This window comes from Lycorma delicatula, chromosome 1 (assembly GCF_047948215.1).
Source record: "Lycorma delicatula isolate Av1 chromosome 1, ASM4794821v1, whole genome shotgun sequence".
Taxonomy (NCBI): Eukaryota; Metazoa; Arthropoda; class Insecta; order Hemiptera; family Fulgoridae; genus Lycorma; species Lycorma delicatula.
The window spans coordinates 62619461-62646407 of record NC_134455.1 but is presented as its reverse complement, the minus strand read 5'-3'; the positions used below and the strand labels follow the sequence as shown (position 1 = coordinate 62646407).

The 26947-nt window shown below is 33.9% G+C and overlaps 1 protein-coding gene across 3 annotated transcripts in view; it reads right to left on the bottom strand.

Annotated features, from left to right (window-relative positions):
- The window catches only part of htt (huntingtin), a 310315-nt gene that overhangs the window by 262966 nt on the left and 20402 nt on the right, over positions 1-26947 (bottom strand). For all 3 annotated transcript variants that reach the window (XM_075355687.1, XM_075355696.1, XM_075355705.1), the window contains exons 3-4: positions 19984-20108; positions 10186-10339 (exon numbers count right to left, since the gene is read on the bottom strand). In XM_075355687.1, the coding sequence (XP_075211802.1) occupies positions 10186-10339; positions 19984-20108 (279 nt within the window). The remainder of the gene's footprint in view (positions 1-10185; positions 10340-19983; positions 20109-26947) is intronic.

Genomic DNA, 26947 nt, shown 5'->3' with positions numbered 1-26947 from the left:
ATTAAAAAAATATCACATTTTACATCTAAGCCACTTGGAATTATTAATAAATATTTTAAATAAGGAAAATTTCCTTAACTTTTTAACATTTCTAAAATAAAGCCATTACTCAAATCAGGTGAAAAAACTAATCCAGGGAATTACACACCTATTCAGTTACTTCACTAAAATTTGTGAAAAAAATTATAAAGATTGTAGATTTTAAAAGCACACCCTTTGCCACATGACAAACTTCATCCCAATTCCTTCCTGAGAATAAAATAGCAGTGTCATTGGCAAAATCTATACTGGTTTTAAACGATTGCATTAAACATCTTGAAGAAGCACAATAACTATATAAATATTGTGCTATAATAAAATGAACACAAATGACTACTAATAACCTCAGTAGCAATAAAATATTATTATCCATTTTTTTGGATATGGAAAAGGGCGTCTGACATGGTGCCTCATGACAGATTATTAAACTTCAGTTTTATGGAATTTGTGGTACACTGTTGAAATTATTCACAAGCTATTTACATATAATGGAAACAAATCCTGGATAACAGTATCAAATCTCAATGCAATTATGTGTAATTATGGATATAATCCAGGACACAGTACTCTTGCCCTTGCTATATCTAATTTACATAAATGATTTACTTACAATTAAGATTGATAATAAGTTTGTTATCTTTTTTGCCAATGACACTGCTATTTTATTCTCAGGAAGTAATTGGGATGAGGTTTGTCATGTGGCAAAGGGTGTGCTTTTAAAATCTACAATCTTTATAATTTTTTTCACAAATTTTAGTGAAGTAACTTAAGATGAATAGGTGTGTAATTCCCTGGATTAGTTTTTTCCCCTGATTTGAGTAATGACTTTATTTTAGAAATGTTAAAAAGTTAAGGAAATTTTCCTTATTTAAATATTTATTAATAATTCCAAGTGGCTTAGATGTAAAAGGTGATATTTTTTTAATAGTGAGTTTTTAAAGGAATTCATATTTTAAAGGAATTCATACCCAGAGAAGAGTTCGTTTCATATCTTAGATTAATTTATTGGGTGCAAGGAAAAAGGGTATGCTATTTTATTCTCAGGAAGGAATTGGGATGAAGTTTGTCATGTGGCAAAGGGTGTGCTTTTAAAAATTGGAAGTTTGTTTGAACACAATCTACTAAGTTTAAACGAGGATGAAACCAATATATAACATTTTCTCAAAATGCAGCTGCCTAGGCTATGGGTAACAATTCAATCAGAATTCACACATCTTGTGGGCGTAGTTCATGACACTATAAGTAATTGTGGTTGTGAATTAACAACAAAAACTATGACAATATATTATCTGAGTATCATAATAGATTAAAATCCCAAATGTCAACCTCATGTCAAATTTTTAATAGATTAAGACACTTACCTTATCAGTTTTGAAAAATTAATAAAATAAAATCTTTTCACATAATTAAATTGATATACTACTCATTTGCTAATTCTTTACAAATTATTGCATAGAAAGGTTTGGGATGGGGCATTTGATACTCACTTTGTAGACTTTTTACTGTGCAAAAATATATTCTTGAGCAGCTTGGGTTAAGGGTTGCCTATATTCTAATAAACAAATTTTTAAAGAAATGTGTGTCCTAACAATGATACAATGTGCATGTAGAATTAAGTAAATTAATCTAAACAGAAAAAAGAATTTTTGCAAAAAATTTATCAAATCATTTGATAAAAACCTATGAAACCTATGAAAATAGTGGAAAAGATATTCGATAAATTCTATTTCAAAATAAATTTTGACATTACACTTTCTAATGTTGCAGTTATTCAATTAATATCTACTTTAAATTCATGATTTTGGCTAATTTTATTGTATGAGGTTGAATCCTAAGTTGTAGATTGATATTATGTTTAATTTATTATTATTTACTAGGAGTGGTAACTATAAAATATTTTATATATAATATAATATTAAATTATATTCACTTGATAGCACAATCATTAGCGCTCAACTTCTCTTCTGCTAGTGGTCATAATTGTAATATGCTGTTATTGTAATTATATAATTTATTTATTTAATAGTTTCCACTTACCAACAATCTTTAATAGTATGTTTGAGTGCTTTTGGATTAGTAATCCATCCTCAGGAACACTGATGTGTTATAATTATAATTACTTACTTCACATATCATTAATTATATGAACTTGAATTTTAAAAACAAAAATTATAAATATAACAATTGATCGTCAAAAGGTAAAATAATGTCAATGTTATCTGCCATGTCAGTATGAAGGTCTCAATTGTTATGTTTATTCGAAAATTCAAATTAATTCAAACATTAGAATTAATGAACATAACAATTGAAACCTATATACTGACATGATAGATAACATTGACATTATTTTACCTTTTGACGATCAATTGTTATATTTATAATTTTTGTTTTCAACATTCAGGTTAATATAATTAATGATATGTGAAATAAATAATTATAATTATAACACATCAATGTTCCTGAGGATGGATTACTAATCTGGAAGCGCTCAAACATACTATTAAAGATTGTTGGTAAGTGGAAACTATTATATAAATAAATTACATATCAATATCGAGCCATGATTAATAAAATTAATTTAAATTATAATTATGTAATCCAGTTTATAAAGCAATTGATACGAATACGAAATTGTTATATTTGTGTACTACCATTAGTAATTGTATTATTTTGAGAGGATAAATATTTAATGGATGACAATTCATTCATTCGAATAAGTAATCTGTACCCAGTCTTTTCAGGAAAAGACCATAACAGAATTATCACAGCCTTACTCCCTAAGACAGCCATGAAAAACTTCAGTTTTGGATCAGATGGTCAACTATTCTACTGTGATCAAAGGAAGTATACCTCTGAATATAGATTGTGTCCCTCTTCTTAACCATATACTGAAATGATCTTTGGAAATTCTTTTGCAGATTTCCATTGCCATAAATTCCTACTTCCTACATAAATTTCCTATAATTTTTTTCTTCATCATTTTGTTTTAAAGTAACAAGAATAGATTTTTAAACAAATCTACTTTTTTTTGTATACAGATTTCAATCAACTTTTTAAAAAATGTGTCTGCTTCTACACTGTAGTAAAGATTACACACGAAAACCTTGTTCGTTTAAAGAAATCCTTCAATATAAAAACATTTTAATTTTTAAAGAAAGCAAAATGTTTTGATTTGTAATGCATATGAAATCATCAATTATAGTGAGTAAACGAGTAAGTAAACTAAACATCAACCGTGATATACACATGTTGACTCTAGCAATAACCTAATTCTTTGTCTTTCATAATTAAAAAATAGAAAATGTTTACTTATAAAAATGAATACGAGAAATACGGACAAGCATGCAAACATGAAATATAATCAGTTTGATTACAGCACAGTATTCATATTTTTATAACGTATGTACAAATTACACTCACGATTAAATTATTTTTTCAACTTTAATGTTGACTGTTAGGAGTATTCTATTAACAAATTAAGAAACCCTATTATAAGGACTGAGGATTGTAAAAAAAAAACCTGTTGTTCATAAAAGCACTGGTCATAATCAGAAGAAAAACATTAATAAAAAAGTTTCACTTATAGGGTTTTGTATAATATTAATGAAAAATATTTATAAACTATTATCTTATAAAAATGATAGATGATGAAAATAAATAAAATTAACTTTTAAAATTATTCTTAGCATATTTAGAATCGCTGGAGGTTCTTCAGATATGTAGTATAATAAAATTAATACTAGTTAATAAAAAATACAATTTTATTAATAATATTTTAGTAAAGAAGCAATATAAAAAATATAACATATTAATTAACATGTTTTCAGCATTGTCTGTAGTCCTGCAGGATCCGTCCCATCTACTTTGAGCACAATTCTTCCGTTAGGTATTCTCATTTTTTCCAACTGTGAAGGTTAATAAGTTTTGAATTTTTTGTTACAATACTATATCACTCAGAATAGTTACATTTTTATTATTGTGCACTTCAGTTAGTTTTTAAGTACATTTTCAGGGAAAAATTTGATAATGCCCAATAAGTAGTGTTATTTTTCATTATGTTTTTAATTATTTAGGAGCTAAATTTATTACTTAATTTGCTGTGATATTTTTTCATTTATAGGTATAACATGAATTTTCCATTTTTTTTTCAAAATGTTTAAATAATAAAATAAATACCGCAAAAACTGAAACAATATTACAACTTGAACTTCCTTTTAGCTTTTACAATGTGTTATCGATGGATGTAAAATTTTAAAATTGTATCTAACATGAATGAAAATGAAGTACTTGGTGTATTTTTAACAGACACACAGCATTTGTTTATTTTATAAACCAGGATTGTTGTTTTCTACCACTTAATTTCTTACTTATGTTATTAAAATTAGCAATTTTTTTTCTTTGATCTAATCTTATCCGATTTTTATGAACGAAATATTCTTTTTACATATCACTATTATTATGAGGTTGTTGCACTTACTGGACCCTTAGACTAAAAAATATTTACAAGACCACCTTCTGTGTTGGGTATGCTGGGTCATTCTAAGGTATTGCATTTACTTCAACTGCAATGACACTCTGACTAAATTATATTACCATTTTCAGCAATTATAAATAATTTCAAATTATTCATTATTTACAAAATTCTCAGTACAGTAATAATAAATAATAAAACAACTGTGTATTGAAATAACCCACAATTTACTGAAAAAAACTGATTTCAAACTCATTCTTATCTTATTTTATATTTCGGCATGTTTAATTTTACAGAATAAAAAACAATCATTAAAACAACAAAAACATTTTTATATGTAATTACAATAATTTAAATATACTTTTAATACAACAATTTTCAAATATCTTTTCAAACTTAAAATTTACTAACATTCATTTTTTAAATTTATTAGTTATGTGCAATCTATACCTGTTTTTCTGGGCTAAAGATGCTTCTGCATCATCATCGCCCAGACATGATAAATTTATTGTAATAAACAAAGATATATCACATTATATATCTAAATTAAAATAATAAAATAACCATCTGTTTTACAGAAACTGGCATGAAACACTGAAACTCACTACAGTAATTAAAATATTTGAATGTAAGTGGACGACCCTAAGAAACCATAAAACATAAGATAACATTTCATTATCCTCCTACACAGTTCACATGTTAGTATCTCCGTTAAATTTGCAACGCAATGCCGCATAACAGATACAATCCACAAGGATGTGATACACTGTTAGTTGGCAGTCGCAGCGAGCACAAAAGGGTGCATTTTTGCATCATCAGATATCCATGAGTGAGCCTAGTGTACCCTATTTGTAATCAGCAAATAACAACCTCCTCTCTATGGTTATTTCTGCATGAGGAGCTCCACAGTGATACAGTGTTCTTAATTGGGTGAAGTTTATTGTTCATGGTAGCATCCCATTCACTTGGCCATTCATTGTGAACTACCCTCTTCAGGAAACAGACAAGATTGTTAAAAGCAATACAATTGGTAAAAGTAGGCAGACAACAAGCTTCTATTGCCGCACTATCTGCTCATTTATTACCTGAAATTCCTATATGGTTGGGAATCCAGCAGAAGCTCACTGTTGTATTGCATCTAGTCATTAGCAAAATAACACACTAAATCTCACAAACAACAGGGTATCTGAAGTACACTTCACTTATCGCCCGCAAGGCACGCATGGAATCAGCTAACAAGCGCATGTTGAGATGTAGGGCTAATTATATTTAAGGCCTTAATAACAGCAAACAGCTCTGCAACAAAAATACTGGAGATGCTGTGGAAGCCAAACATGTATGTTCTGTTGCCTACCATAAAAGCACAGCCAACAAAATTAATGTTTTTACTACAATTCATAAAAACTATAACATCAGTATTCATGCTATTTATAATATTATAAAATTTGTTTTGTAAAATAACCAGATTTTTGTTCTTTTTATTATACTAACAAAGATCAAAGTTGTAATTAATGAGAGAAGGCTGCCAAGGGGGATTATAACACGGAGCAACAGTAAGGACTGCAGGTAATTGTATGTTTACAGCTGAGAAAAGGCACTAAGCTCTATTGCCTAGCGGAGCAGTAGATCTTGGCTGTTCCTGGTTTCTATTAACATGCTGGTTGGAGAATACCACATCAAAGGTTGGATGAGTTGGTTGCGCTTTAATTCGAGCCACACAGCACCATATCATTTGCTTCCACCTATTCCAAAGAATTGGCTCAGTACTGTTTACCAGCAGACTTACCACAGGGTTTGAGTGAAATGCACCCATATATTCATATGATAAGACATATGAATGAATGATGGACTGCAACCAGCATCCTTAGGGCGGCGGCCCGCTCCATGACATTTTACCTTCAGCTCCTTCATATGTTACCCATGTTAGTCCTTGGTCTAACCACATTCCTAGAAATCTAACCTCCATGCATGCTTCAACTGCTTCATTATCTAAATACAGTTGACAGTCAGCATGTTCCCTCAATTGGGAAAAGCAAATGGACTTTGTATTTTCTGGAGAAAAGTGAATCCAGTAAATTTACACCATGAATCTAAGCAGGATATTGTGTTTTGAGAAGCCTCTCACCTATAGCTAATATTCTACCTGCACGTAAATAGAAAAATCATCTACAAATAAAGAACACACAAGAGATGTACGTACACATTTTGTTATACTATTTATGGCTACAGCAAACAAAATAACACTCAGGAGACTTCCCTGAGGTACTCCGTTTTCCAGTGTGAACCTTTCAGATACTACCATTCCAATCTGAACTTGGAAGCACTGATCACTGAGGAAACCCCTGATAAATGCAAGGAGATTACCTTTTATAACCCATTCATGAAGTGCATTTAGGATTCCTCTCCTCCATGCTGTGTCACATGACTTTTGCAAATCAAAATATACAGCAACAAGTATGGTAAAATAAAAAGGCATTTTGAATAACAGCTTCAAGGGTAACTATGTGATCAATAGATGATCTACCCTGATGGAAACCACATTATCTCACAAACTAAGGACAGTAAAATGACATAAGTGAAACTGCCCTAAACGATCTTCCAAATGTGTTCACATTTCCAAATGTATTCACATCAACTATCATGATAACAAGGGCTTCACCACTTTGCAGTCCAATCGGCTGCGGTGAATATACCGGTCCACCCATGGAACGAATCTTTCTCCATACAACAGATTACTAGTAAAACATATGGTTATATGAACAGCTGGTTTATATTAGGTATTAATATTTTTAGTCTGTTACTGCAATGTGAGACATAAATAAACTTTTCATGAGACAAGTTTTTGTTGTGCATAACAAAAATGAGTGATACTAATTATGAGCAACGTTGTGCAATCAAGTTTTGTGTTAAATTCAGTGAGAATGCTACTCAAACTTTTTCAAAATTGAAAAGGGCGTACGGAGATGACACTCTGTCATGAACCCAAGTGTTTAGGTGGATTAAAGCATTTTCAAATGGCTAGGAATCAGTTGCGGATGATCCATGCTCTGGAAGACTGTTAACGTCAAAAAGTGATGACAATGTTAAGCGAATCAGAGACTTGATACTGTATGACTGACAACTAACTGTCAGAATGATTGCAGAACAACTGAGTTTGAACCATACCATAGTCCATCAAAAATTGACAAATGAATTGGACATGAAAAAATGTTTTTGCACAATTGGTCCCACAAATCTCTGTTGAACAGAAAAACAACAGAGTGGAAGTGTGGCGCAATCTTCTAGGGCGAATTGAAACTGATCCTGATTTTCAAAAAAAAAATGTTATTACTGGTGATGAATCTTGGATATATGAATACAAATCAGAAACAAAATGCCAGAGCAACGAGTAGCACACTTCAAACTCACCACATCCCAAAAAATCAAAATCATACTAATTTGTTTCTTCAATAGCAATGGTATTTTCCATAAGGAGTTTTTGCCTACAGGACTGTAAATCAGTATGTTTACAGAGAAATTCTTGAAATACTGCAGAAAAGAGTTGCCTGTGTGAGACCAGCCATCAAACACAACTGGATGCTACATCATGACAATACACCCTGTCACACTGCACTCCCATATAATGAGTTTTTGGCAAAGAAAAATATTCCTGTAGTTCCTCAACCACATTATTCACCTGACTTGAGTCCCTGCAACTTTTTCCTGTTCCCAACTTTAAAAAAACACTTTAAAGGACACTATTTTGGAACAGTAGAAAATATTTTTTAAAAAAAAACCGACCATCTGAAGGTTATTCCGATTTCTGAGTTCCAACACTGCTATGAAGAGTGGGAAAACCATTTGAAGCGTTGCATGGCTTCCCAAGGGAACTATTTCAAAGGTGACAGAATCAATTTATAATTGGATTGAAGTGGTTTTCAGTGAACCACTCTCAGCCTTTCCAACAAAAATATATTTCTTCTTACCTGCACTCAACGATGCAATAGCAGAAGTAAGAGCTTTTATCTGATCTGACAAAGCTTGGACCAAATTGGACAGTTCCTTGCACAATGCACACTCATTCTCTTTCTGTACTTTGATGGAGACAGCTTGAACAAAACTAACACCAGGTTGTACTGGATTCCTCATGATGAGGGATTTTTTATATTTCCAACAAGCCACAGAAAAGGACACTTTTCGCTCAATACAAATCCTTAATATAGCTTGCTCCTCCTTATAAACAGGGCATTCTCAAGATCTCACTGAATGTGAGCACTTACCATTGATACACTTTTTCAGTTTCTGGGCATGTGCTATCACTCTGTCCTGTACAGCTACAATGCAAACAAACTTGCTCCTTAGTGCAACCAATTTTGTTGTGACCAAAACTCTGACAATGAAAACAGCATCTTGGGTTAGGTATGTATGGTTGCACATGGACATTAAGTATGTATGGTAGCCAATTTTTATTCTCTGAGGAACAGATAGAGCAGAAAAAGTAAGGATACATGAAGATGATGCCACATCAACACAATTTTCCTTCTTCATGATCCTCTGCACAGAAGTGACAGACTACAGTGACTGCTCTTCCGATATCTCTGATAGTTCAACATTCGTTGTCTCGGCAAAAAATCACTCCCTGGTTGGAATTTAGAGAGTTATGTGGCTCCACTATTACTTCGTCCTTCCCTATAAACCTACGGACTAAGAGCTTCTGACTCCTAATTTTTTTAATGGACTTGTTGCTACAACACACTTGTCTATTAGGAATGGAGAAACCTTTGCCAAGAATTTAGCTTCTTGGTTACATTTCGCTACAAGGAAATGGATATTAAATAACTTGGCACTTTCAGTTACATCTCTCATTTCCTTATTGCTTGATACATCTTTGGTTGACAATGTTGGTCGAAGTCTCTTCAAACTCCCAGGTTTTTTGTTGGTTTTTCAAATGGACCAATAATCATCAAAGAAGAATTTAATGAGATGGACGTGCAGTTCCCACAAATACCAGCAATATAATGGACCACTCCAACAGAGCAAACACATACTGGAGCTAGAGCTAAATACAACTGGATTCATCCAGATGTTCAGAGGAAATCATTCAAGACTCACCACGTGTAAGGGTATATTTTGCAATACCTGATGAGAACCAAAGTATCATGATATGGGAATAAACTTACATACACAATGTAAATATAAAGGAAATTTGGGGACAGAATGCTGGAAGGGAAGCCTTGTGACGCTACTGGCTCCCCCCCCCCCCCGGTCTTGGCCCTGATGAGCTTTAACAGAGTTGCCTTTTGCCCTCTAACTTTTACATCTCATAGTAATAAACCAGACTTTGTTGGGATGCCACCAATGTAAATGCCTCGGTAGACATTTACATCAGTGATTTTTAAACTCAGCTTTTGCCTTCACTGTAGGCCTTGTCCGGACATCTTGAATGTGCTACATCGTTGCCCTCTGAACTAGCTAACAGAGTTCATGGAAGCACGAACCCTGTGCCTAGATCGACTTTTACTGAGCCACTTTCTAGTAAATGTCTCATAAATTCGAGGCAAATTAAACAACAACAAGCCACCAAAAATGTTGTTTGCAACAAAAAAAAGTTTAGTCCTAGTTCCCTTAGTGAACTCAAACTTCAGTTCATACCTCTGACATCTTCAGTAACAAAAAGAAGGCAAAAATATAATTACCTTGACATCATTATCAGTGGTAAAACAACCAAGAGCTGCAAATATCTTTGGCATAGCAGCAGCCAATGTCTCTAATACAGGTTCTTCTGTCCTTTTTGCAATCTGAATTATGCATGGTACTAAATTCTGTACATAAGGTTTTCCCTTCTGAGGCCTAAAAGCATTAGCAAAATGAGAATTAAAAATAACAACATGCACATTATAATAATATTAATAATGTGAATATCAAATAATTAAATATTATTTAACCCATATATATTTTCATAAACAATTTTTAACTTCTTTTTAATCTTCCACAAATTAGACTGTTAATGTTATCCATTTTTTCTGTTCCTTTTAACATTTAAATTATAATAAATTTGTGATCTGGAGTTAAAGGACACCATTTTACAATTTTATGTTTTTACAGGAAAGCAGATTTAGTTTTAAAATTCCTATTTCTTAATTTCTGAACATGTTTTCTTTTACAACACTTTTTTACTGAAAAAAACTTTATTTTAAAGTTTAACTTTATTGTTAACTACATTAACATATGTTAATAAAATTTAATGTATTTTCTAATTATTTTATTAAAAAATGAACTCAATATTTTTAACCTCTAACTGAGTGATATTTATGAAAATTATTTATATTATTCAACAAAAAAATAAAAAAACCACAAATTATACATAAAAATATTAATAAAATTTAATAAACTTAAATCCTAAGGTATATAGCAGTGAGCATTAAAAAGAAATCATAATTTAATAATTAACATAATAGAAAACAGTATTTTAAGACATCAAAATACTGTACTAATTTAATACATAACAGTACAATTCCATACTTGTAATGAAATTTAAAATCACAAAATGTTTTATTAACACAAAAACCAAAAGCCGAGTTGAATTTAAAGAAGTTAATAACTATAACGATACCAAACATTAAAAAAAAATTTTAAAACATAATGAGAATAATTGGGAATAAAATTTACTTTAAACCAGTAAACATTTAAAAAAATAAATAATTTTATACATCTTCATCACTTGATTCTTTACAATAATCTTCCATATCATTTTGATTCAGAATATTTTGGTAAAACTAATGAAACTCAGATGGTAAAATCTGAAGAAGAGATAATTTCATTGTATTTTATCATTGATATTGGTTTTGGATTGTCCCTAATACTATAACGTGTTTATAGTATTATTATTATTAATATGGAAATATTATGTTATTTTTCTAAAGCTTCTTAAATTAATTTGCATAAAATCTAACTAAACGTGCATCATTTTTGTAATTTAAAAATTATGTTCTGATATTATGATGCATTACTTCAAGATGAAAAAATTTTTATAGCACTTGTGGCTGTTTATTAACAAGTTTTCCATAAACATGATTTCTGCTTAAACAGCAATTTGAAATTTTTTAAGTTATTCAGTTCCACGTTGAATTCAATGTATTTTTTTAACACTGACAAACTAACAGCTACCAATCCTTTGGTGTAGTATCATTAAAAAATCCATTTCTTTTTGTGTAATTTCAATCAATGAATGGAAACTGTCAGTCTCCATGTGGATGTGCACTTTCAAAAAAAAACTTATAGTTAATACTCTTCATCCTGTGGAAGCACATCACAAGTCATATTTTTTGTTTTTCCCAACAGTTATCAATCCCTAAAGTTATTTCCTCAATGGTAGAGTTGGGAATATTGTGATCTACCCACTTTAGAATAGCTGAAGTCATTTAACTCCCTCCATACCCTGTCTTAGTTTCATCCCACATCATACAACTTGCTGTCCCACTTATATCGGTCCCAAGTATATCATACGATGTATAATTAACTGCCCACAACTTTCTTTTGTAAAAAATTTAAGCTATTAGTTTTAATGGTGAAGCAGAGACATTTCTGCAAATGTGTTTTTATTTCCCACATCATACAACTTGCGGTACCACTTATATCGGTCCCAAGTATATCATACATTGTATAATTAAATGCCCACAACTTTCTTTTGTAAAAAGTTTAAGCTATTAGTTTTAATGGTGAAGTAGAAAGACATTTCTGCAAATGTGTTTGCGCATATACGTAATATCAGCTGTGTAAGCAACTCGCCCATCTAGCGGCATTATTAACAATTATATATTTTATTTGTTTTATGTAACTTATTCTTTTTCACTCAAGTCTCTTTATGACATGTATAAATACATTTGTTCAATCTTTTTAAAGTCCACTCATTGTTTTTATAAATATACACCTTGACTGAATTATGAGCATTGTTTCTTTTTTTATTTCACACTATTTGAATAGTGAAACATCCATATTTAGTCAAACAAATGAGCAAACAGGACTTTGTGAATCTGGCTATTTCTTGCAGCCTTTCTTTCTTTTTCCTGTTTAGCCTACAGTAACTACCGTTTGGATAATACTTCAGGATGAATGAGGATGATATGTATGAGTGTAAATGAGGTATAGTCTTGTACATTCTCAGTTTGACCAATCCTGAGATGAGTGGTTAATTGAAAACCCAACCACCAAACAACACCAGTATCCACAATCTCATATTCAAATCCGTGTAAAAATAACTGGCTTTACTAGGATTTGAACGCTGGAATTCTCGACATCCAAATCAGCTGATTTGGGAAGACGCGTTTACCACTAGACCAACCTGGTGGGTTAAAAATAGATGGCAGCCTGTGTGTGCCAATAGATTTCAGTGTATATCTTTGTTCTGCATCCAAAAGATGTTAATCATAACACTCTGAAATTGATTTACTTTCAACTGAATTTAATTCCCTCTTCAGTTTTGCAGTACATGAATCACAAACATCACACGTGTATGTAGTTGGCTACTTAAATAATAACTTGAATTTTGTGTTATAAAATTCAAGTTATTATTCAAAATTGAAATTCAAAGAGTTACAAACTCTTTGCTCGACTTTACCAGTGAATAATTACTTACATATTTTGGAACCAAATCTATATGCTGGATCACATCCTGAATTACAGCACCTGGAGTTTTGTTACTTGGCATGTGTTGTCCTCGTTGATCTACTTCAACTAAGTAACAGAGTAACTGACACTGTAATATGCAAGCTTGTCATAAAACATCCATGTCAAGAACTGGTTTGAGCAGATGATTCCATTCCGAAAACTTAATCCTTAAATCTCATCAATGTTTGGAAAGATAAATTGACATCATAAAATGTGCATGAATGTGAAATGACTATAAGAAGGGTGGTCGACTAGAACAGTTATATACATGAGTTTATGTATATTCACTGGAAGAATGAAAATATTGATTAACAAAAAATTGGAAGGGATGGCTGAGTATTCCTGTAGTGGGTTTTAAATATATCAAACGACTAGGTTTGATGTATTCAAAACCTTTCACCATGGTTGATTGTATTTTTTAAATGGTTTGATATATTCTAGTTTAAACTAATATGCAAAAATCTATATTAACTAAAATACAGAAGTACATGATAAAGCGACTATTTATTTCTCATGGAAAATGTAAAATAAAAGTAGCCCCTAAATAATTTTTTCTTCTTAAATTATTTAAAATTCTCCAAATATTTTATTTGTATATCCATTTTTAAAAGAATCATAATCAAAATTTTCTTAGTTAAATAAATAAATAAATAGCACTATTTAGGCTTCTAAATTCAACCCTTTTCATTAATTATCTTTACTCCTGTTTAGAGACTAGGGTCTGGCAAATGTGAACAAATAAACTGTGCTGATATTCACCATCTACATCAAGTAAGATAAAAATCTGTTTCACACAAAAATTCTTTTAACTTGAAGACATTTAACCACTAAAATGAACTACTATTAGGCCAAGCAGCTCACAGAAAGTAAGGTAATTGACTCCACTGAAATACTGGAATTGTTTTTTAAATGAAGATCATGATGTCCTATTGTAGCAGTTCTTGCACACGTTTGGCTTAGAACCAATAACCCGTTTAAGTTGAATCAGAAATATAACCCGTTTAAGAAATTGTTCAGAAATATATAGGTAAAGCTGGAAAGGGATTTTAAATTGAAGCTTTTAAAAAAATTTTGAAGGTTTTTAACCGAATGATTTTAAAGTTGAAGATTTTCAGATACTGGAAAGTAAAATGTATTTTTAAATAGAGAAATGTTATCTCTTTAACAAAGAACTGGAATTAATGAAAAAATGAAACATTAAAATACTTTTTTTTTTGTCTTCAGTCATTTGACTGGTTTGATGCAGCTCTCCAAGATTCCCTATCTAGTGCTAGTCATTTCATTTCAGTATACCCTCTACATCCTACATCCCCAACAATTTCTTTTACATATTCCAAACGTGGCCTGCCTACACAATCTTTTCCTTCTACCTGTCCTTCCAACATTAAAGCGACTATTCCAGGATGCCTTAGTATGTGGCCTATAAGTCTGTCTCTTCTTTTAACTATATTTTTCCAAATGCTTCTTTCTTCATCTATTTGCCGCAATACCTCTTCATTTGTCACTATCCACCCATCTGATTTTTAACATTCTCCTATAGCACCACATTTCAAAAGCTTCTAATCTTTTCTTCTCAGATACTCTGATTGTCCAAGTTTCACTTCCATATAAAGCGACACTCCAAGCATACACTTTCAAAAATCTTTTCCTGACATTTAAATTAATTTTTGATGTAAACAAATTATATTTCTTACTGAAGGCTCGTTTAGCTTGTGCTATTCGGCATTTTATATCGCTCCTGCTTCGTCCATCTTTATTAATTCTACTTCCCAAATAACAAAATTTTTCTACCTCCATAATCTTTTCTCCTCCTATTTTCACATTCAGTGGTCCATCTTTGTTATTTCTCAATAAAATACAAAACTTTAAAAATTAGGGAAACCAAATAAGGAAATCAGATAGATGGTGATGGTTAATGGTTAAGCAATGAGATACTGTGCTTTGGGTAAAACACACTCAACAGCAAAGAAAGAACTGTAATAATAGTATAAAGTAACCACTTTATTTTTCTTAAAAATGATGAACTTTTATTCTAGCATTTAATATGGATTGCCGAAAAGGTAAAGCTATCGGTAAAAAGTGGAATATTATGTAACTAAAAGATAATTGATATTGAAAAATGAATCGTACACCAGATCAGAGTCACAGCTCAGTGAAAGAGTTAAAATACACTGAAAACTGACACTTGATTACTTTGCAACAGATTACTTTTTTTATGAGGTATAATAAGAAAAATAACCCAAAAATTTATCAAAAAAACGGATTTAATTATTTTTCTATATTGATATGGTCTCCTTCAAAGTAATCCCCCAGACATGTGACACACTTATGCCAGTGTTACCTCCATTTTTCAAAACATTTGTAAAAACATTTTAAGTTCAACTAGCAATCAGTCTTTATTTCATTTATCGTCAGAGATCATTATCCTTTTAATGTTCTCTTAATCAGTGGGAACAAGAAGAAAAAGGCACAGAATGAAATTTCTGGAGTATCTGGAGACTGCAGCATCAATATAGTGTTATTTTAGGGCTAAATAATCACAAATTAATAGTGTAATGTGAGTTGGAGATTTAACAGTAAGGAAAACCTTAATATTTAATTTTTACTCTTTCAAGTTCAATGTAAATATAAATCTGTAAACACATATACAAAAAATTTAATTAAGGGCAATGTATTTTCATAAAAAAATAAATGCATAAAAAACAACATAGATTTTCAGTTCATTTTGCAATTTATGAACCAAGAATTTCAGTTCAGCCTCAATTTGCCATTAGAGCAGAACTAGGATGAAATTTTTCATTATGTACAGGTGATTCACGTAGTGTTACTGGTGCTTTCTGAGCTCATTCTACTCGTGAAAATAATGAAAAAAGTTCATATAAACATGGGTCTAGAAAAGCTCCATTAGCAAGTTACGGTGAGTGAAAGATTTTGCCTTGATTCCTGGACAAAAAGTGAAATAAAACCATATTGAAATTCTAAGAACCCATATTAAGTGGATAAACTTATATCTGAATAAGTTTTATTCAGAATAAGTTATCAGAATCATATCTGCAGTAGTTTTCATAATATCCCATATAAAACAGAAAAATTTATTGTCTAAAAACATGTTTTTTACGTTTGTAATACAAAAACATTGTTAAATGAATAATAAATATGTAAAATTAATTAATTATCAAACATTGTAGAAGATTTAATTCTAAGAAAACTGATGTAACCTAACCCATTAAAAAACAAATACACATTCAAGAAATTTGATTTTATTACTAACACTTACCGAATGGAAATGAAGGGATTACACATGCAAAGCATGTTTGCTTTCCTACAAAGTGCCATGATACAAAAAATAGTGTTGTATTAAAGTTGTATCAACAATATTAAAATTATTTTAAAAAATCAGTATTAATGTTTTTTCTGACAATAAACTTTATTTATTTTTCTTGAATTCACTCTTGACAAATTGAAAATTTGAGAAATAATGATTTCATAAGTTGGCAACTCAGAAATCAGCTGGACAACAATGCATTATAGGTCGTGTCATCAATGCATTGCTTGTTCTGCATTATGGGAGAGTGGGAGAACTGTGTGCAGCGGGTAACTATGCACATCATTACAACAAAATTTCTAACAGCCATAGACATCTCCAGTTGGTGCTGACACTTAGCAGTAGACAAATAAACTACCCCACCAAAGTGGCTTCCCATCAAACCTACTGTTGTGGCCACTAGTACTGGATTATTGTTACGTGTGTGTACTGTTGTTACTTGACTTCCTTGGAAAATTAGAAGGTATGTCTTGCACAATGTTTTTATCCACTTTAGCTAGTCATATTTAGAGTGTATGACTCTTTATTAACATCTACATGTGTAATAATTTAGATGTTAGCCAATAATTTTGATAGGGTAGAGTAATACACTTCTATGTACATAATCAGGTAACTGTACACGGTGGTGCACATGAACCCCCCCTCCCACACGATTCAGTGCTAAGTACTGAGTGTATTATATTTCTCTTACCTTTCCATTGCAGATGCCAAGAACATATGTAAGGAAGACTGAGATTAACTCTTACTCACTTGAAACCCTGCGTAAAATACTTAATGACATTCGTGAAAACCATAAAAAAATTAGATAAGTAAGGAGAAGTTATGGAATTCCGGAGTCGACTCTGTGAAAGCAGCTGTTATTAAACAAACCCTATGTAGAATCACTTTGTAATAGACCTCTGTTTCCAGCAGAAACTGAATTAGAGCTTAGATTATATTCTAAATTTTTGCAACTTATTTTCCAGATTAACACCAAAAGAATTGAGACACCTAGTTTTTAAGTATGGAGAGGCAAAAAATTAGAAATAATTTTAACAAGGAACTAGGTCTATGGCAAGAACTGGTTGTACTGTTTCTTAAAGAGCCACCTGAAAATTAAGCTGCGACAGCCAGAGGGCACAAACATCAATAGGATAGCAGCCTTTAAGAAAGAAGAGGTAAGGCTTTTTTATTAAAATATTGAAGAGATTTTTAAAAGGCAACCTTTCTCTCCTCACAAAATGTACAACCAGGACGAGACTGGCATCACTACTGTTCAAAAGAAATGTCCTACAGTTTACAAACCAAACGGGGGGCTAAGAAAGTAGGGGCCATTTTACTTTATCCCACCTCTGATTGTTTATGCTGAAAAAAGGATGTCAACTCAGTTGCAAAAGAATGGTCCAATTGGAGCTGTCTATACTTGCTCAACAAATGGATGGATCAATGAGAACATTTTTTTACAGTGGTTGCTTTTAAAATGCATGCTCACTCTACTGAAAGTGAGCCTGTCCTACTTATTTTGGATAACGCATCAGACAACATATAACCTCTTGACACTTATAACTTCTGCAGGGCAAACTTCATCCACATGGTTTCTCCCCTTCCCCATACTTCCCAAAGGGCTATAGCATTTAGATTTGACATTTTTTGGTCCCTTAAAAAATGCCTTGTACCATGAGTACGATTGCCATTAAAAAAGATGAGAACAGGCCATTAAAAAATAACTGAATAAGATGTAGCTGGGCTGTTAAATAAAGCTTCTATGAAGACAGTAACAATGAAAAACACTGTTTCCGGGTTTAATGCAGCTAGAATCTTTTCTTTTGATTCAAACAAGTTCTCAGAAAATGAGTTTGTCTCAGCAAGCACATCAAATGATAAAGAAATCTTTGTGACTAGCTATGAAACTCAACAGAATGGTAAAAATCTAACGGAACTCACAGAGATTTATAATGAAGATGGTTTGGATAATTCAACCTCGGGTGATGTTCCCAAAAACGGAGGGCTCATTTCCTGGAATATTATCTACAACAAACCTAAACTGTCTACCTCAAAGGGCCACTCTTTCCTAGACTTTTCTCCCATGCATACATCAAGAAACTTACGGCTAAAAAACAAAAAGGAAAAAGGTCAAAGAAGACCACTGCGGAGGACAAAAATTCTGATGAGTCTGAGGTCGATATGAAACTTTTACGTCAAGATCAAGATATAGATATTGACAAGACTGATAATTAATGAGTACAAAATCTTCAACCAAGAGATCCTTCTCTTTGCAATATTGCAACAGGTTAAATATGAACCACCGATTGCACAGGTTCATTTTATTTACTGACGAGGCTCAGTTTATTTGGAACAGCATCCTTCGTAATGAACACTCCTGGGCAAAAGTCAATCCACACACGACAGTAGAAGATGACTTCCAACACCAATTTACCATCAATGTGTAGTGTGGTCTAATTACGATCATCTAATTAGACCATTCATTCTCCCAGGATATCTAAATTCTGACATTTACCTGGAATTCCTTAAGAAACAAATGCTGCGGCAATTAAAAGATGTTCCACTATTAGAAGATGTTCAGCATGATGGTGTGCCTCCACAATTCTCATATGCTGTACCAGATACTTAAATAATTAATTTCCAGAGAAATGGATTGGCCGCAGTGGGCTACAAGATTACCTGATCTAACACCGTTAGGTTTTTGTATGTGGGGTTGGTTGTGTACAAGAGAAAAGTTCATACATGTGAAAAGTTGGTTGCTTGTATTACAAATATAGCTACACAAATTAAGGAAAGTCATGCAGAATTGCAGAGAGCAACACAAGCAATCCAAATGCATGCAGCCAATGTATTGAAATAGGACAGGTGTTTGAAAATTTACTGTAAACTTTATTAAATGTATCAATAACATTTTTATTTCATCAATTGTATGTTAACTCCATTTTCTATAACTGATAACATTTAAATTTTCATACGGTAAGTATTAGTAATAAAATCAAATTTCTTGAACTTGATTTGTTTTATTAGGTTATTTTGCATAGATTTTCTCAGAATTAAATTCTTTACGTTTGATAATAAATTTTATGTGTTTATTATTCATTTAACAAAGGTTTTGTATTAGAAACATAAAAAAAAAGTGTTTTAGACAACAAATTTGTCTGTTTTACATAGGATATTATAAAAACTACTGGAGGTATGGATCTGGAACCTGTTTTTTCAATTTGTCAAGTCAAAAACCATAAAAAAACAGTCAAGTTTACCGCTTAATATGAATTACTAGAATTTCAGTATGATTTTATTTCATTTCTGCCCAGGAATCAGGGCAAAATCTTTCGCTAGCTGTATCTTGCTACCAGAGTTTTTCCAGATCCATGTTTATAGAAACTTTTTTCATTATTTTCGCTAATAGAATGAGCTCATAAAGTGCTGGTAACACTATGTTAATCCCTCTGTGTATTAAAACAAAATCATTTTACTTCATTCCATACTCACAAAACTAACAGCAGAATTTTTTACTAACCTAATCATGTGAGCCAATTCTGCAAACCTCCAAAGCGCAGCTCTTAAACTTCTGGCATTGCCATTCTTTTTAATTTCTTTATGTAGCTCTACTTGTACTTTTACTATATTGTTTTCCATCATTGCCTGAAAATAATACGACATTAAAAAAAAAAAAAAAAAAATAAAAAAAGGTTTAATCTAGCTTTAGGAAGTTTTATTGTAACATAAAAAACAGATATTTGTGTAGTGCACAACATAATTTTAGTTGGCCACAAAATTCTGGTAAAAAATGGCTGTGAACTACAAATATATTTCTCTCTGTTAAAAGGTTAAAATAACAGATAATAGGAGGGTGTCTTCCAAGATCACTGACAGTAATAATATAAATCCTTTGTATGTACATTATCTATGTCATTTACGAAGAAGCAAGAAGTAAATTAATATACTACAGCATAATAGTAATAAAAATTTTACATAAGAGTAACAGTAATTTTCAAATTACATTACGTTACGTTATAAAAAATAATAGATTTGCTTCTAAAGTAAACACCCATTTCTATATATCACTATAGTTAGTGAGTTTGGTTGAATGTTCATACTTGTTTCAACTGAACTGGTTGAGTCAGTCATGAGCTGCTGATGCTTGTAGGAATGCAGGAAAATGCAACAATAGTAAACTATTGAATCTCGTGTGTAGCTTCATAAATCTGCCACAGAAACATTTGCTTCTTTAACTGAAGCTTAACTGAGAACTATTTTTTAGCGTCAATAAGCTTTCACAACATTGAGAAAATATTGAAGATAATCTCATTCTGAAATTATAATTGTTTTGACATGAAACGTCTTTAAAATCACACCAAAACATATGGGTCCAGAACAGAAATTTATAGCATAACAAAAAGGTCTATATTGTCTTGCTTTAATAATTCCCTAACTATTAGTTTCAGAGATGCAAATGCGGTGTCATTTTATAACTTACATGGTCAGGGTGCAGATACGACTTTGAGTTTAGTTTGCATAACTGGTGAACGGGTTGGTGGGGAGAGGACAGAGAGCAGATCGGCCAAAACTGGCACTCTTGCTCATTTCCATTCAGTATAGCTCATGACTTAGACGTAATAGCTATGTGATTAGTGTGTTTGTGTTCAGAGTTTGTCAAGGTAGATCGATTTAAGTAATAATAAGTTATTTTGGATAATATTTACGTGATTGATTTAAGTAATAATAAGTGTATTTTGGATAATATTTACATGTAAAAAATTAAACTAAGCATGTAAAGAAGAATAAAAATTCAATATGTCAGCCTCAGCCTGTGCAAAACCCAACTGGAAATATAAATTATGCATATCGTTGGAAAGGGGAGGTACACACAGGTACCCCAATGTTTGGTGCCAAGCGAGCAAGACTGTTTCAGGAGCGTCAAAAAACTGGCACTTTGGAGACTTTCAGTTTTGCTCAAAAAAATACAATGGTGGCTCTCCCATTTAACTCTACAGATAAGTTGGTCGGTCTGTAGCTCAGAGGAACTTCAATCAAGGTCTGTAACATTTCACATTAAACTAATGGCCATGCGCCCTGACAACCCCACCCAATATCTTTCTTTACAGCCATGGTATTCTGCAAAAAGAATCTGTACCACCAAAAAAAAAATTAATTTTTCCTTCTGCAAAGACTGTCTTGGAAAGATAGAAAATCTTTGAATAAACTCAAAAACTAGACTAATAGTCTACAAGGACAAAGCAAATGAATGGGTGCTGTAGCACAATAACATATCAGCTCAAACAGCCTTGTAGCAAGCCTCTTAAAGATTTGTTTGGACAAACCAGGGCAAGGTGGGTAATCATTTGCTCTTCAGCTCCTCATTGGTCACATCATGGGCTTCTACAGCTCCCCATTGGGTCAGGCTCTTATTGCAGATGCCACGATTTGTCTGAATCCTGTTGATGTTGCACCACTGTCTACTGGGAAGAGTAAATCCAGGTATCCTCAGAGTTGGATCTGTCACAAGGTTGGGGTTAGTGATATTCTGACCTTTCCATAATGATGTCCAATGATCCTTTCAGTTGAAGTCGTTAACCCGATTGGCAGCTGCTACAGGTGGATGTCTGAAGTTCAGTCTCAGGTGCTGTTTAAGAAAATCTATATCAGCATGAATAGGTAAAGATGGGTTAGCATTATATTTTTCCAACTGTGATTTGAGGGCTCCCAGCTGTCTAGTCTGGGGGGGGTGCAATATTAGCAATAGCAGCCACTGGAGCGGAGTTGTTCCAATGGTCCCAATTATGGTTTGCATAGCGTAATTCAGATGTAGGTCAACGAGCTTGATGTAGCAGCTATTAATCCAAACAGGAGCACAATATTCTGTGGTTGAATGTACGAGGGCTAGTGTCCTGATTCTTAGAGTTTCGGCGATAGCTCCCAAAGACGAATTGACCAGCTTCTGAATTAGGCTGGCTCTAGTTTTAACTTTCGCCAATAATTTTCAAGATGTTATTTAAAGGTATGTGTTCTGTCAAGCGGGACACTGAGGTATGTCAGGTGTGAGTTATTTTTCAGTAGGACTCTTCCATAGTTAACAGCAAGAGTTCATTGAGCTTCCCTGTTGTTAAGATGCAACACAGTGACTTCAGTTTTATTTGCATATGGCTCCCCCTTATAAGGGAGTCTCCATTTTTTGAAATATTTACTGATGGGGGTAAAGCTGTTCACGTCCGTAACAGAATGTTACACGTGCTCCCTGGTTACACTAAATAAACAGCAATAAAGAACCACCAGACTGTCATTTTGTTCTTTTGATCTCCTGGTGAAAACACTGCAAACCAAACTTTGTAACAGTCCTCCTCAGGACATTTTGATAATTGGCTCCAGAATAACAGTAAGCCAAATTAACATAAAAGGCATCAGCCACAGTAAAAGTGAATACATTAGTAAGTTAGCAATTAATTTAAATTTGACGTTATCAAAATCCAGGACACACACACACAGCTGACCATTGTCAAATTCAATCATGAGGCTATACACCAGGGTATAATTTCACTGCAGCAATAAATCATCCAAAATAAGGAATTGCTACATATATTAGAATCGGTACTGATAATGTTTCAATAACCCACTCATCTCCCTCACAAGATATTTTTGTACTAGCTGTAAACGTTGAAGAAATGACAATCGTCAATATTTATAAACCTCCATACACACAGTAGCCTAACAGCGTAATCCCAAATTTTAATAACCCTTCTTCATATACAGAAAATTTTAACTCACATCACCAAATTTGGGGATACAATGACAACAATACAAAAGGCATAAACCTAGTAGACTGGGCGGAGAGAAGCAACCTTAAACTTGATAATAAGCAGTAACCCACATTTTATTCTGAAAGATGGAGGAAGGACTTACAGGTCCTTTTGCACTAATGATTCTGGCACCTAGTTACCCAGAGTTGCATTGTTTTAGTACAGCTGAACCATTTCAGTGACATGCATACTTGTCAAGGCAAAAAATCTTAATGCTCCAGCTTATTAATGTTGATTCGAGTGGATAAACTCACACAGTGTGGACGTGTATTTCGTTTGCTCCGCGATTTTATTCTTTTTGGTTGGTTTTTTCAGTGACATTTTCGGTTCAGACGATTGGGATTGATTGGTGGAATTTTTACAGAAGTATCTTGTGAATATTTTGATTATCGATTAACAGGCTTACTTTTTTATTCTATCGTTTATGAGATCGGCTTTATTGTCTCTGACAATAGAGGCTATTTTTGTTATTTACAATGAGGACTGAAGTTTTGTTATCTACCAATAACATCATCTTTTTATTAGTTAATGGACAACACTTAACAATATTAGGTTACCTTATCTCATGATATAAGATTAAATAGAATAATATTTCTCAATACTGATAATTTTATATTACATACTGGTGTTATCGGTTTAAACGATAGCTTGGTTAGTAGCTTAAGTACACAAGCTACATTATTGATGTTTAATTAGAATATTTAATTTATTGTTTTATTTTTGTTTATCTTACCGACCCTTCAATAATAATGAAAGGGAAGCTGGCAGATGAATTGGAGGACACCCCTGAGCCTACGACATCGAGACAGGAGGCAATGGAGGATCTGCCCATCCCGGTTGCCACCAACGCTGCAACATCTGATTCGCTGGTGGAGGACTTGTCCCCCAAAGCGACTGTGGAGGGCAGGAAGGGAGCCAAACGGCAGAAAGTGAGGCAGTCCTCCACCGAGAAGGAGGACATACCTCTTGACATGGAGATGATAGTCCGACATTTTGAAAAGCTAGCCAAGGAACTCAGAAAAAACATGGGATAAAAATATTAAAAGTGTAAAAGAAATTGATACAGGGTTCACCGCTGCTATGAAAGACTTCGGAGACTGGATTGTACTTCAGCCGAAATATTAAGAAGAACAAAGAGGTCGAGGTGACTACCCAGGCACATCAACTATAGGGCACTGGGTGCCCTATAGTTGATGGGTTATATAATGGGGTGCCCTCGCACCAACTTGCAGATTTTATAAGAAAGATTTAGACAAAAAAGGCCTTTCGCAATACAGTGGTTGGCATTCCGGACAGAAGAGATGGTGTGTTAGATATAATGGCCATTATGGATCTCCATGAAATGACTGAAGGATGGCTGTTTGACAGCTTGGGGTCGAGGCATCCCCAGGTGACCTGGCTCTTAAATGGACCTGGGCTTAGGGCTGGTAATGTCCTGACTGCCACTTTGGAGGCCAGACTTATTGGTGGGTCTCCTGATGATGTGATGCCGGTGAAGAACAGCTTCCACATAGTTTTTATAGACTCCAGTAGTGGTGGCGACCTGGTGCAGGAACTAGTTGACGCTATCGATAAAGTAAGAACAAATAATGGTGAATACCTGGGATCGATGCAGGCCGTGGTGTATGGGTAGAACACTGCAGTATACGTTAGGAAAATATTGGAGTGGGAGGGGAGGAAATCTAGGCAGACAAATCATCTGCTCGCGGCTGCTGGCAGACTCCCACAGGCTTGGAAAAGTGATGACCCTGCCGACCAACTGCACAAGACAGAGATGCTTGTCATTAAGATGGCGCCGACTACAACATATGCGGACTTGCTGGATCCATTTGAAACATATGTGGCAGTACCAGTTACATCTGAGATATTATCAATACGTAAAGCTGGTAGCAGTATGGAGATTAGAGTTAAGGAAGACAGAACTGCGGCGGGTGAGTTTAAGAGGGTGGTCTCCACAGCTCTCAAAGAGGGAATCATATTAACTAAAACTAGGATACGTGATTTGGAGCAAGACGCCAATTCTGAAGATGTACTTCGGGGACTGGAGCAAGTTATTGAGCCAGTCTATTTAGATGGAATACGACTGTCCTTCAGAGACAGCTTTGGGGAGACTCGGATTGCCACATGCCGATTCCCTGCGATTGTGGCTGCAGATATCACCCGGAAAGGAAGGATGAAGATTGGACTGGTGTCCTGTCGGGTTGACGTTGTTGAGATGCCTTTGTAGTGTTATCGTTGTTTTGAACTTGGGCATATGGTGAGGAACTGCCATGCAGAAAGCAGAGGAAATAATACCTGCTTTAATTGTGAAGAAGAGAGGCACCATGCTGTTGAGTATATTAAAAAACCAACGTGTTCAACATGCAAAAAGGAAGGACATCGTACTGGAGCTACTTTATGCCCACAGGGAGTTTCAATGCAAAAGTAAATCGTGAGCTAGAGGAGGACTGGGGGATCGATAACTCTTCAATCAAACTGATTCAATTAAATATGAACCATGCGGCTCTGGCACAGGACATTTTTGGTGCATAGTGTTTCAGAGATGGGTGCTGATATAGCACTTGTCTCCAAGCCTTATCGACCCCACTCTCTAAAGGCTGGATAGCATCGTTGGATGGAACTTCTGCTATTTGGGTACATACACCTTTATTGACAAGGGACTCTCTGTGTGAACATATGTTTGCAAGAACGAAGATCAGCGTCACCTATTTCTACAGTGTATATATGTCACCGAACATAAGCAGCGACAGATATAAGGAGGCTCTGGCAATCCTTACCAAGATGTAGCTGTGCATCGCCCGGCATTAGTTGCAGGTGATTTAATGCATGGTCTGCATTGTGGGGCTCTGCCTACACCGATGCATGGGATAGACTGCTTCTTGAGGCGGCAGCAATTTTGAACTTGGTGTGTCTTAACACTGGGAATCAATTTACTTACTGGAGAGGCATATATGGGTCTACAGTGAACGTCACCTTTGCCAACCCCGCCCTTGCGGCTAAAATTCGAGACCGTCAGGTGTGGGAAGTTTATACAGGGAGCGACCACCAGGCTGTCGTTATGATGATTGACGATGGCAGACATTGTGTGATAGGGCGACCACTGACTCAAGGATGGAGTGTGAAGGGAATGGACCCCTAGTTATTCATGAAGGCTCTTGATTTGAGGAAGGATACCGAGATTACAGTGGCAGAAGGAAAGGTTTAATTATTAGTGGATGAATTGATGAGGACTTGTGATGGTCTCCTTCCCCAAAAGTGTTACAGGGCTGGTTGTCCACCTGTTTATTGGTGGAATGAGAAGATCTCACAGAAACCCAATCAGTGCCTAAGGGCCAGAAGGGAAATTCAGCAGACTTATATCCACTCAGCTAGGGAACATTGTAAGGTACTTTACAAGCAGAGAAGGAGGGAGCTAAAGAAGCTCATAAGGAATCCAAGAAGGCTTGCTGGTGCAAACTTATTGAAGAGATTGAAAAGGATTCATGGGGGAGACCACACAAGATTATATTATTAAGTATACTGTGAGACCTAGAGTACCCACTGCTATGGATGTGGAGGCAGCCCAGCACATCATTGATGGATTATTTCTGCATGGAGATGGGGTTCCGACGACTACCTCAGATGAGATACTGGTTCTACCAATGTTCACGAAGGAAGAATTGATCACGGCAATGGAGTGCGCCCCTC